At 49.8% G+C, this 13,427-nt stretch overlaps 1 protein-coding gene across 8 annotated transcripts in view; it reads left to right on the top strand.

Moving 5' to 3' along the window:
• Zfyve28 (zinc finger FYVE-type containing 28) overlaps nucleotides 1–5,645 on the top strand; it is a 128,950-nt gene extending 123,305 nt beyond the window's left edge. For 5 of the 8 annotated variants that reach the window (XR_013111799.1, XR_013111797.1, XR_013111796.1 and 2 more), the window contains one exon: nucleotides 1,856–1,938. Coding sequence is in view for 3 of the 8 variants with exons in the window: in XM_076938312.1 (XP_076794427.1) it covers nucleotides 1,856–2,007; nucleotides 2,696–2,812; nucleotides 2,965–3,069; nucleotides 3,899–4,002; nucleotides 4,469–4,600 (610 nt within the window). In the remaining 5 variants the exon portion in view is untranslated. Of the gene's footprint in view, nucleotides 1–1,855; nucleotides 2,008–2,695; nucleotides 2,813–2,964; nucleotides 3,070–3,898; nucleotides 4,003–4,468 lie in introns of those variants that run through there. The other 3 variants (XM_076938312.1, XM_076938311.1, XM_034509504.2) reach the window with 1 other exon arrangement.
• The last annotated feature ends 7,782 nt before the right edge of the window (nucleotides 5,646–13,427 follow it).

Raw genomic sequence — 13,427 nt, 5'->3', positions numbered from 1 at the left:
TGCTGACCACCTGCTGCCATTCACAGCTGGTCTGCAAAGTGGGTGTGACCTTGGTAGATATTTTTAGAGCTTGTTATTAGAAAGATGTCCTACCCTACCTGTTTTATTGATGTAATGAAACACCATTACAGCAGCTTGGAGTGGGGGTAGGTTTATTTCCATATAACAGTTCACCATCTAAAGGTGTGAGAGCAGGAACTCAAGCAAGCAGGAACCTGGAGACAGGAGCTAATGCAGAGGCCATAGTGCTGCTTCCTGGCCTGTTCAGCCTGCTTTCTTATAGAACCCAGCCCAGGGATAGCACCACCTACAAAGGGCCAGGCCTTCCCGCATTTATCACTAGTTAAGAAAATGCCCTACAAGCTGGCCTACAGCACAGCCATAAGGAAGTGATTGCCTTAAGTGAGGTTTCCTTCTTTCAGATGACTTTAGCTTGTGTCAAGTTGACAAAACTATCCAGAGCATTGCCTGACCTCTTGACTCATGAAGAAGGCAGAGCCAGAACATGCTGTGGTCATTTAAGCTCTCTGGAGCTTTACTCTTGGGGACTAAGATGTCCAGGATGGCGGGACTGACCAGGTCCAGGGCCTGAGTGTGGGCAGCAAGACCATCATGTCTAACGTCTGGACAGGTCAACGTGCCTGCTATTTTCATCTCAAGCGTCAAACATTCAGCAGTGTGTTTGCTAGGTAGATGGTCGGGCACCCACTGTGCCCTGGCCCATTTTACCACCTCTCTCCTCTTTAAGCCTCTTGCTGCCGCCACCATCTGCAGGCCTAAGGTTGCCATCTGCTGCTGGCTGCCTCTTCCTTCTCTTCATGGAGTTGAATTTCTATTTATTTGTTTGTTTATTTTTTTTTTTATTGAGACTGGGTCTTACTATGTAGCATAGACTAGCCTCAAACTCTCCTTTCTCCTGCCTCCTCCCCTAAGCTGGGATTATGGAAGTGTGCCACAATGAATGCTTCATTTATTCTTCTGACTGGAATAGTCTCAGTACCAGACCCTTCACTTGATTACATCGGAAAAGATCTTTTCAATAATGTTCCCCTCACAGACTCGGGGTCAGGTGTGCACACATTTCAGGGTCTGTGTTCTGTTCCCACAGATGGTATGAGAAGTGAAACATCTTTATAGAAGTTGGGGGACTATGTTAAATGAGGATGCAAGGTGGAGTAGTTTAAGCTACTGTAAATGCCACATCAGCCCCTCTGGAAGGGTGAATGCAGGAAGGCTAGAGCAAGGCAGGACCGGATCAGGGTCTGTCAAGTCCATTGGTTTTTAAAAGTGGATGCATTTACATGATGAGAAACAGCATATCCAGGCAACTCAACTCCTTGGAGGGGAACTTGTGGACAGATTTTCCCTGACCCACTGCCCCCAGGCCTCAGAGGCCCTCTGCTACTTGGTTTTTGTCAACATGACACAAACCTAGACATTTGGGAAGAGGAAATCTTAATTGAGAAAACACATCTGTAAATGTGGCCTGTAGGCAAGTATGTGGGACATTTTATTAATTAGTAATTGGTGTTGAAGGGCCAAGAATACTGTGAGTTGCCAGCCCTGGTTAGTAGTCCTGGAGTGTAGAAGAAAGGAGGCTGAGCAGGCTACAGAAAGCAAGCAGTGTTCCTCCATGGCCTCTGATTCAGTTCTTGGCTCTAGGTTCCTGCGAGTTCTTGTCCTGACTTCCCTCTGTGATGGAGAGACTTGAGAGTTGTAATCTGAAATAAACCTTTTCTTCCCTGAGTTGCTTTTAGTCATAATTTTTTTTTATAACAGCAATGGAAACCCTAAGTGAGACAGGTCCCTAATGGTGACTCCTACTCACCTACCCTGCCTCTCCTCTCTGTATCAGCTCCACGGCTGGTTCCTGTTCCTTAGACAACACCAGGTTGGAGGTTGCCACTGTAGTCATGCCTGTCACCCCCATGGCCACTAGAGAGAAGATCCGGTCCAGGTTCCATGGCAGCCATGACCTGATCCATCGCCTGTTTGTCTGCATTTCAGGTGCGTGATCTAGACCTAGAACGTGAACTTGAGGACAAGCAGGGTGTGCCTTGGGAGAGAAAGAACAGTGGGGCTATCCCAGCTTTTTCTGGTTAAAGTGGAGTGCAGTGTGGTCTGAAGAGCAAGTCAAGGGTAGAGCTAGATCTGTCCTACAGAGAGGAGGGGGTTCCCTCTAGGGGAGGCTAGGAATGGTAGGCTGGAGTGAGCAAAACAGCCAGACCCTGGACACCACCTTGGAGTGGGGTTTCCACTGGGATCCATGGCTATGCAGTCTGTTCTGTGACCCTGCAGTCAAAGTTACTCAGGGTAGTGTAGTATGGGATACCGAGGGAATGTGGACAAATCTGGATTTCCTTGTTTGCCAACTGGTACTGCCACATAGGCACAGAGTTATGGGGTCCTTTGTGAGTATCTCTTGGCAACTACCACAGTTTAGTTATGGCTGTGAGTGAGCCCTGGATAAGTTATATATCAGGGAGCAACAATGGTGGGCTTAGATAGGAAGCTTTTATCCTTTCCTATCTCTTGATTCCCAAGTTTATACTTATGTCAAGGGAATCCTCTCCCCAGGGGTTGGCACTTGCTGATCCATGAGCACCGGGTTTATCTTATACAGCATGTGGCAGTGTAGTCTCTCAATGTGGTTAGTTCACCCCAGTCTCCTGTCTTCCTGCCACTTTTCTATCAGGTGTAGCTGACCAGCTGCAGACGAACTATGCGAGCGACCTGAGAAGTATTCTCAAAACACTGTTTGAGGTCATGGCCACCAAGCCAGAAACAGATGACAAAGAGAAACTCAAGAAGGGTAAGTAGACTTACAGGACAGTCTCTGGGGCTCATGCCAGCCACCATGTGTAGAAAACCACACCAAGGCAACCACACACCCCAGCATTTGCTGAACCAAATGCATCTACTGCATTGCCTACCAAACCCCAGCGGTTCCCCTTTTTCTTTCAGTAACTCAGACCCTGCGGACCGCGGCCTTGGAGGACTGTGCATTATGCCAGGAGACTGTGTCATCCTCAGAACTGGCAGCCAAGACCCGAGATGGGGACTTTGAAGGTATGTGCAAAGTTCTGGTGTAAACCTGGCATGCTGTCTGCTGAGCAGAAGGAGCTACTCCATACGTATTCATCTGCACATCCAGGCCATCTGGAGGTACAGCTTCCCATGGGCGATGGCCTCCCACTCTACCTCCTCCTTAGCACTAGGTGTATACCGCTCTTTACTGCTGTGAAACCTTGGGCTTGCTGGTTAGCAGTGCAGCCTAGTAGGTTCAAGCTCTAGGAAGGAACAAGGACTGACTGTGGCTACAAAGGACTGATCTGGCCAGTGTCCAATGCCCTAGCACTTTATCTGCACTGAAAGAGTCTCATATAGCAGCCTCAGGACACTCTGGGACATTAAGGGGGCTTTGAGGGATGCAGAAGCCTTCCTTGTGAGGAGGGAGCTTCAGACAGATCACATGGAGACTGCCCAGAGTGAGCTGGAAGCTGGCCCCTTGGATGTCAAAGGAGAGGACTCCTGGCCTGTTTGGGAATACTGCAGTGCATCTATGGGAGATGCTAGTGTGCTAGTGAAGTGTTGAATGGGTGCCTGGATCATGGAGGTCTGGATTAGTGTCTCACCAGATGGCTAGACAGAGTGACTAGAGATGGCAAAGTCTTAGGACATGATACTGCTGTACATCCTGAGTCCAGATGACCTGGTCTCAAGTCTGCAGCTGGGGTGTGACTCTGTCTACCGACATTGCCACTAGTCACTGACTGTGACTGACAAGCCTAGAGTGAGACCAGAGGAGTAGGATGGGAGGTGTCTATCCCCCAGCCATGCCCCCCCCCAGCTCAGACTGTTCTACATGTCTGCTATTCTGCTGCTCTTGTTGTGACAGATCCTCCTGAGTGGGTGCCAGATGAGGCCTGTGGCTTCTGCACCTCCTGTAAAGCTCCCTTCACTGTCATCCGCAGGAAGCACCACTGTCGCAGCTGTGGTAAGGTAGGTGGGGCCCTGCTGGTCTTCTGCATCTTTGGAGTTGTATGGGGACTGTCCCCAGGTACAGCATCAGGGTGTAGAAGTCAGAGCTGATGTCCTGGGAACTCAATCGTGTTTTTGTGGTCCTTGAGTTAGAGCCTGGGCCTAGGTTCTGAGCTCTACTCTGACTCCATGTTTTAGGCTATTCCTAGGTAGTACCTAGGTACAATCCTGGCCTCTCCAAGTGGAGAACAGGGAGGGGCAGGGGTTTGAGGAGTCTGCAGTAGCTATGGTGAAGGGCCTAGTTACTTTCAAAAAGCCTGAAATACTGAGCAAGCCGTACCCAGAGTTTCCTGAAAAACCCCAGTTCCATAGACTGCAAGGTCTGGGCCAGGCAGACTCCTGCCAATGATTTTCCCGCCTGTTTTGGGTGGGAGGGCTGACAAAGGCCTTGTCTGCTCACTTCCCTCTCTCCCTCCTTGGCTTCCAGATCTTCTGTTCCCGCTGCTCATCACATTCGGCACCACTTCCGCGCTACGGACAGGTGAAGCCTGTCCGTGTGTGCACACACTGCTACATGTTCCACGTCACACCCTTCTACAGTGACAAGACAGGCATGTGATGCTGTGCTTGGCATGTCCCAGCTGAGCAGGCTGCCTAGAGTCCTATCCAGGGTCTCTAGGAGGGAGGTGCTGTACCTGCTGTGTGCCCGTGCAGGCTGTGCTGCAGGGAGGCCTCATCGCATCTCATCATGCCACAGCTGCTGCAGGCCTGCCCAGGCTCCAGAATGTTCAGAGTCTCTGCCTACTCTCCCTGGCTTCTCCACTGCAGAGTCCTGGCATGGGCCAATGAGAGGTCAGCTTTATTCAGAGGAGGAACCCAGGGATGCACAGTTGCTGCTTCCAGGACAAGTTACCTGGTCGGGGAGGGTTGAACTCTCTTCTCTTGGCCACACTTTGCTTCAGCTGTGCATACTAAGGCAGGAGAGAGCCAATTCTGTGTGTTCTCTTCTGTAGCCAAGAATCTGGAAGCAGAAGCCAGGGGGCACTAGGCCTCAACATCATAGCAGGACTCCCTGCTGTTTATCACACACCTCATTCCCTAGGGCTCACTCCTGCCTCAGACCCTCCTCAACAGCACGTATCTCATTTCTTTTTGAAGAGGAATGTAGGAAGCAGACACAGTGGTCTCCAGGGGAAGTAGGCATGCTCTTGGCATCTACACCATTGCCACTTGCTGGTGGAGCAGGGGCTGACTACTCACTGATACCATAGACCAAGCTCTCAGGTGTTTGGGACTGGGCCCATCAAGCATCTTGGCTAACATTCCCTTCTTCCTCTGCACCTGCTGGGACTCTAACCCACTTCCTCAGACCTCAGTACGGCCTGGACAGGCTGAGATGCACAGACACCTCCTCAGGCTTCAATCTCAGGCTTCACGTTGCAATGATGATTACAGTTTTATTTTTAGAGAGATGACACACCTACGGCTTCTTTTATAGGATGAAATCCAATCGCTGTTCAGCAGTGGAATACACATGCACAAAAATGGCTTCTGTGCGGGGGTGGGGGGGAGAGTATATAACAGAGGGAATATTATGTATTGAGATTATTTTTATTTTCTAAATGCTGTAATTCGAAACCATTTCCATAAATCTATTTAAGGATTGCACACGCTCTGGCGTCTTCTATGAACACTGCGTCCTTGACTCTTTGTTGGGTAAGTGATGGTGTTGGTGCTGATGTGGCTTTCCTTCTGGAAGATTGGGGCATCCGTGCCTAAGGGACAGTTGAATAGCAGAACTTGTCCCCCTGTCAACACTCAGGAGGGGTTGGCTACTCTCTGCCGCTGTAAGCCTATCCTCCATCTTGAAATGGTGCCTGGCTCCCAGCTGTTGCCGGGACATCTGGCCTGTGCTAGGGGAAGGGGCACAGCAGGTGCCTCTGGCCACTCCACACTGGTGATGTTAATCTTACATCTGTACTAGCCAGCAGCCTGGGGGCTGCGTCTTTGGCTATTCTAGGGAGAATGCAAGAGGCTGGCCAGGATTGTCATGGTGACAGAGCCTTTGTCTGCTGTTGGGGCCTGAGTACTTGATTGAGTCTTTTTAAGTACTCGGTTCCTTGAAGGTGGTGCTTGGGTGACAGTGGGTAGGGAAGGGAGACTGTGAGAGACAGCAATGACTATCACACCTTTTTTTGGTTGATGTTTTAAAGTGAGGTTCCCTCTGAGTGGCACAAGCCTAGGCAGTATAAGAAAAGAGAGTCTAGCTAGGTTGGTGACTCTTACTTCCCACGGTTGGACCCCATCATTCTGCCAACCTGGGCAGAATGCAGAAAGATTACTCTTCCCTCACTCATCTTCATCCCGTGTCTGTGTCACTGGCTAACAGTTGTCCCACGTGGCCTTATGAGCTTTTGAAGAAGGCTTTCTGCTGCTACTGACCAGGAAGCCGGGCCTGCAGGAGCCCACATGGAATATACTGTAGTGTTACCTCTGTCTTTACAGGCATTTATTTTCCAGACCTGAAATATGACGTCATTCTCTTCTATCATGTCAGGGGGAGAAAGGGATGAATGTCAAAACAGTGTGTGTGTGTGTGTGTGTGTGTGTGTGTGTGTGTGTGTGTGTGTCCTTGGCCTACCTTTGTGAGTTGGATAAGAGACACTGCTCCATTAACTGCTCTGTTGTAAGGCCTGGGGCCATAGGTGCATTTCAATGAAGATGATCAACTGTCCCATTCATCCATGATGAATGAATTTTGGGTCTTCCATGATTAACTTAGGATATCTGGCCACTCTACTCTTCTGTGAAGCTGTCCTAACACCAAGAGCAGAGCCAGAATTAAGACACTTCAAGAAGGCTTTAGAAACCAGGCAGTGGTGGTAGTGTGTGCCTTTAATCCCAGCACTCAGGAGGCAGAGGTAGGAGGTTCTCTGTGAATTTGAGGCCAGCCTGGTATACAGAGCAAGCTCCAGGATAGCCAGGGCTACACAGAGAAACCCTGTCTTGAAAAAAAATGCCAAAAAGAAGGCTTTAGAAGCCTCATCTATGGTTGGGGGTTGTATCTGGGAAATCTTGGGGAGCAGAGACAGGGAGCATGCTCAGAGATCTAGGTATGGAATCAACTCTTTTGTGCTACCCTCAGGACCTGCTTCAGGTCTTCCTTCCTGAGCCTTAGTTTCCCTGATATTACCATCATTTGTTCCTTATTTGTACATGCCCCTGCTAATCCCCATGGCAACCCTTCAAGGGAGCAGGATCTCCTGTCATGGAAACTGAAGCTCATGAAGGTCAGACAGCAGCTGGGCTTGAGCTGTGTGCTTCAAGGAGAATCCATCAAGAGGTAGATACAGAAGTGGCAAGTGAAATAAAAAACTTGAGCACTGGTCCAAGCTAGTTGTGCTGGTATCCATCCTTGGAATTTTGGAGTTGCCAGCTGCCAGCTTATGACCTCACCACACTTGGCAGCTGGCAGCAGGGTTCTTTCTCTCTCTCTTTTTAAAAGATTTATTCATTTTATATGTATGAGTACACTGTAGTTGTCTTCAGACACACCAGAAGAGGGCATCAGATCCCATTACAGATGGTTGTGAGCCACCATGTGGTTGCTGGGAATTGAACTCAGGACCTCTGGAAGAGGAGTCAGTGCTCTTAACTGCTGAGCCATTTCTTCAGCCCCATGGCAGCAGGGTTCTCATTGGTCTCTGGCTACTCTCATAGCCCTGGGAAGGGACCCTCAGCAATTTTCAAAACTTCTACTGCAGATTGCAGTGGCATGCAGGAGTCCACAGGTACTCAGGGACCAAACTGCCTACAGCTCTGCCTAGGAGAACCTGGCAAGCTGAGGATGGGTCTAAAGCAGAGGTTGCTATGCCTGGTCTTGGGAGATAGCATGGGTAGAGGGGAAGAGGAAGCCACTTCTAGCCTCATGTCTGGTGCATTAGCTACTTTTCTGTTTCTGAGATAAAACACCATGACTGAGTCGGCTTACAGAAGACAGTTGGTTTGGGCTCAAGAGTTCCAGAGGAATGAGTGCATCATGGTGTGGAGGCATGGCAGAAATGGCAGGCATGGTGTCAGAATAGAACTCCAAGAATGTACATCCTTTATCATAGTATGAAGGAGAGAGAGAAAGAGAGGGAGAGAGACAGAGAGAGAGACAGAAACATAATTGGACACAAAATCAAGACTGTAAACTTCCAAAGCCCACCCGAGTAACACACAACACCCCTGTAACATGCAACTTTGTATAACAAGGGCATATATCCTAGACATTCCCAAACAATGCCACCATCTAGGGACCAAGTGTTCAAATATCTGAGACTATAGGAGACAGTCTCATTTAAATCACTGTAGAGTCGGGGACTAGAGAGCTGGCTCAGTGGTTAAGAGTACTGCTTGCTCTTCCAGAGTTCCTGAGTTCAATTCCCAGCAACCACATGGTAATTCACAACCATCTGTAATGGGGTCTGATACCCTTTCTGGTGGTCTGAAGATGGCTACAGTGTATTCATATACATAAAATAAATAATTATAAAAATAATCACTGTAGAGTCCCACTTTGTCACCTTCATAGGGGTCTACTCAGTGCCCACAGAAATGCTTCTAGGGGTCCTACCTGTGCATGTGAGATTTTAGAGGTTTCTGTGATGCATATCCCCCTTGTTTGTGTCTCATTTGTATAGCTAACTTATCTTCAGCCTCTATCTTCCTACCCCCAAGGAGCCCAGGGTAGGCCTGGCTATATCTTTACTACATTCTCAGCTGAGTCCTAGGCTAAGTGGAGAAAAAGTAGCCATAAGCCAGACATATAGTGACCCTGGGTCATATGGCAAGACATGCGACTCTGAAGGACTTTTGGTGTCCTGTGGTAAGGATAGCTCTTGTGGCCAAATGAAACATGGATTTGAAGCCTGTCTCCTCTCCCTTATCTGTTGACCCAGCCAGAATTCTAGCTGCAGCCCCTAATTGTCACCAGTGGGCACTCCATGCCTCTTCAGAAAAGCTATGTGTGTGTGTGTGTGTGTGGCGGGGTGGGGTGCTTCGATTATCCCATTGTAACTGGCATCCTAAGTCCAGACAGAACCCCAGCACAGATAGACCTAGTAGCCGTGCCCTACTTTTCAAGATTCTGCAGATGGGTACAAGACCCAGAAGGGTCTATAGCTGGCACAGCAGTGGGAGACAGCAATGAAGCTCTGGGAGGCCAGGAGGAAGAGTCCAGACTAGAACTGGGTACTTTTCACAGGTAGGGTTTGGGTGGAGCTAACAGCATCCTTTATTAAGAGGTTCTATGGCCTCTGTGGGCAAGGTGCCATTAGGATGTGCAGAGAAAGCTGGAGGAGGTAATAAGGATCTCAAGTCCCTACTTGTGCCATCTCTAACACCAAAGCCTGTGCTTCTTCCCAGGCTCACAGGAAGCCTTGTTTGATAGCAGTGCTGGCTCCCATCGGCAGCACACACAGAGCAGAGCATAGTCCCTCTGGTTCATGTCTGACCTCCAAGGAGGAGGACCCCACAGTCATAAGAATCCAGGGGCAGAGGCAGCCAGGCTGGGCCCTCCCTATTGTGTAGACCCCAAGGCAGGGAGTGAGTGAATCCACCCACATTCTTCATTCATGGACTTTAAACAATTTTTTTTCTCTGTGAAAGCATTGGAAAGATTTGGACCTTTGGAGCTACAAAATTCATAAATTGTTAATTTATGCATGGCCTATTAATATAGCGGGGGAAACTTGCAATAAAAAAGTACTCCACAAATTATTCACAGATACAATGAACTGTTTTATTTTAAATTTAAAAATAATATTAACATATTAGTTTCTATAGACAGCTAATTGAATCTTGATGCATTTTGATTTTCCTGTCTTCCTTTTGTATTCTGAACACAGTGTTTTCTTGCATGTCAAACTTTCTGGAAGGTCTCCAAGTGCCTGGAGACCAGGCCTGGTGCTTGTGACTGGCCAGCCTGGCAGCCTCAGCTCCACCCCAGATTCTGACCGGCTGTGGCTGGGTAAGCCTGCCCCTATGGGCTCCATTTCCCTATGGGCGTGGCCAGGGCTTTGCAGTGCTTCATAGGAGTGCTGCACATATTCCTCCTGTTTCCCAGATACTGCCTTGTATGGGAGCCTGCCACCTGCCTAGGGTTTTTCATGTATCTTTCAATGTGTCACTAAGCCTTTCCTAAAGTTGGGAGGTTGTCATTCTTATTTTATAGTAGAAAACTGAGGTTTAGAAAGCCAAATTGTCACAGCCACATAGAATCCAGAATGGCTGTCAAGAAGGGACTCAAATGGAACCTCCATATAGTCCTCCCTGCTTTAGGCACACAACTGGCCTGTGTGTGCAGGTAGCAGAGGCTTCTGGAAGACTGAGCTCATCATGGCTCTCCATGCTGGGCCTGCCATCCTACAGATCCAGACCTCTCCTGTAGGAACCACCTACTGAGGATCTGAGGAGAGGCAGGTACAGGATTCTGACAAGTGGGCCAGGACATAAGCAAAAACGGATGCTAGAGCTGATGGCTGTGGGTATCTACTACAATGACTGAAGTAGCAAAAGGTGTGGGGGGGATCAGGGTCAGGGTCAGATAATCAGAGTGGGAGGTGGAGTGGGCCTCACCAACCTTTCTACTCTGGCAGTGTGTGACACTCTCTGGTCCTAAGAAGCCTGGGGAATGTTGTCATACCTGGACAGAAAGGAATAAGGGTGCTGTCAACTGTAAAACTGGTGATCCTGGTCCTCCAAAAGGAAGCCAGGGCTGAGTAAGTGGGAAAAGATCTAAGAGCAACCTTCTTGAAGTTTCTTAGCAATGTGTTTGGTGGGGAGCAGGGTGAGGAGGAATAAAAGAACCCTTTCTCACACTAGACCAAAAGCTCTTTGGTCAGTCCTTCAAATGTCCCAGAAATTGGTGCTAGCCTCATTCCTAGTCAGAGAAACAGGGGTAGGAAGGCCAGCTAGAAAAAGGCCAGGTAGAACAAAGACTTGTTATCCCTGGTCATTTACCCAAACGTGGGGAGGCCCTATGTCCTTTCTCCTGGGTCATGCTGAGTTGCCATTTGTGAGGGAAGACAGCACAGGGGACTTGGGGGCAATCAAGAGTGGAGGTATCTTCCTTCTTACCACCCTGGACTCTGCAGTTTCCAACTGGGAAAGTCTGGGCTCCGTGTATACAAGGCACTGGCTTTCTCTGGATGGGCCTGCATGTCACAGTGACTTGTGATGAGGAAGATGGTTTTGGTTGGCCAGCCTGATGCCTCCTTTTCCCAAATCCTGGGAACTTTTGGGACACAGATGCATACAGGCACTGCTGGTGCCCCTGGTTCCTCTGAAGGCCATGGGTGGAGAGACCCCTCTGGTCTACAGGGAACAAACTTGCCCTTTGTACTTGCAAGCCACTTCCTGTTCTGAGCAGTGGCTTCCAAATCTCCCCCGGGAAGCCGGCTCATTCTGCAGACTCCTTGAGCAGCAGGCTTGCTGTCCTGCCCCTGGGACTCCTCTATAGCTGACCTTCAGTTATCAGGTCACTCCTGCCCACTCCTCCTAGCTTTTGCATGTTTTCGGGAGAGGGAGAGCACTTCTGGCACTGGAAAGTGCTTTGTCTTGGACACAGCTGGTGGGAGCTAGTGTCCTCAGTTGAGATTAAAAATTTCCCAGGCTAGGAGGCTATGGTCACCCTTGTGCTCCACTTCAGCACACTGGAACATCCAGTCCCAATAGCAGGAGGCAGCAGGCTGAGGAGGTCAGGCTTACCTTAGCACTTGGAAGCAATTCACCAGCCTGCCAAAGCAAGGGTGCACCCTTCAAAATGCTGGGCCTCCATGCTGAGCTCAGGGGCCCAAAGCTCAGCATTGAGCATGGACCTCAATGCTCCAGAAAGAAGGATACCTTTCTCCTTTACACCTCTGGACAGCCCTACAGACTAGTTGGTTCTATCTGCCTTGGCCCTGGAGTGATTGTGGGGCTGGTCTAAGAGCCACTTCACCCAACACTAAGGAGTTCTTTCAGGGTCTATACAGGACTGTTTGTGGCAGCATGAGGTTCCCCTTTTGTTTTTTTCAGGGCTCCATCGGAGCACCTGTTATTCTTAATCCTGCCCCACAGGTCAGACATCTGTGGCTCACACCCAGGCTGGAAGGGAGGTGGCTCTGGTTTCCACATTCCCAGATTGTTAACAGCCCTGAGTGTGGGAGCACTAATCTCCATTTTTCTATTTCAAGGGGACTGCAAGTTTCCTTATCTGCATATTGGGCATGTGGAGATCCACAGGAAGTATCCACCTTGGTCCTAAAGTAAAGTTCAATGTTAATAATTTCTGTTGTTTGCTACAGTAGCCTCCTTCCATTTTAAGGCTATCTAGCCACCTTATTTCCCACAGAACTCTCCAGCTTGCTGTTTTGTCCTCAACCTAGGATCGAGAGAGAGGATGAAGGGGTGGGAGGGGTTGGATACAGAGGATGGTGTTAGGACATCTTGAGCTGTCTGTCCCCCATGCATCTATAGGCCAGCCTGAGGGGCCCGGGTCATTAGGGATTAGAGTGGCCAAGACAGCCAAGGAGCTTGTTGAAGAGCTCATCCTCTTGTCACCATAGCCTGTCTCTTGGAATGGCCCTACCCTCAGACCAAGCACCGCAAACAGACTACATTACCAGATCCCTCTCGCTCAGTAGTGTCAGTAGATCTTGGTGCCTCTTCCTTAAGTCTGGTGACCTCCCTTTTCACTTCTGATGGCTAATCCTGCCTACTTTGGGTCTGACATGAGAGGCTTTTAGGATGAGCTAAATGGTCTGCGTCCCTGTCCCCAACTTTTAGCCTTCTCTGAAACCACTATTCAGGCAGAGACAGGTGTTTGCAGTTCTTTCAGTGAGATTCTAGCTCCCGCCCCAATCAGGCCCCAAGCTCGGTCCTCCACCGACAGTCTACAGCTGACTCCCGGCAACAGGTCGTTGCTCACGACATGCATGGGCACGACAAAGCGCCGGGGCGCGTGTCCGCAGCGCATCCTGCCTGGTGTCTCCCGAGACACGGTCCACGTCCTCCTGGCCCTCGCGTAGGCTGGGCATCAGTCCCACCGCTCAGTGCTTCCTCTCGGCAACCCGTCCTGCCCGGGCGTCCTCATTGGCCCCACGCCCCGTCGCCGGCCATTGGTCCGCGGACCCAATTTACATAGACCGATCTGGCCCAATCAGTGTGCAATGCCTACTTAACATGCAGGATGGCCTCCAGTCAGCGAACACTGGGGCTGGGCCACCACGTGCTGTTGCTAAGCTTGGGCTTCTAAATTGTTACTACTGGAGCCAGCCTATCCCAGCCAAGCTTCGCATCTGTCAACATTCTCAGCCCTGCCCGAGGCGTTCGTCCAGTCCCTATTGGCCAAGGGTGGCGAAGAACCCGCCCCTTAGGCCAGAGCGCCTACACCTATTGGCTGCGTCGACTGCTGCTCGACT

Source organism: Arvicanthis niloticus, chromosome 7 (genome assembly GCF_011762505.2).
Source record: "Arvicanthis niloticus isolate mArvNil1 chromosome 7, mArvNil1.pat.X, whole genome shotgun sequence".
NCBI classification, from domain to species: domain Eukaryota; kingdom Metazoa; phylum Chordata; class Mammalia; order Rodentia; family Muridae; genus Arvicanthis; species Arvicanthis niloticus.
The sequence above is the reverse complement of the archived record's forward strand: the minus strand, read 5'-3'. Positions and strand labels throughout refer to the sequence as shown.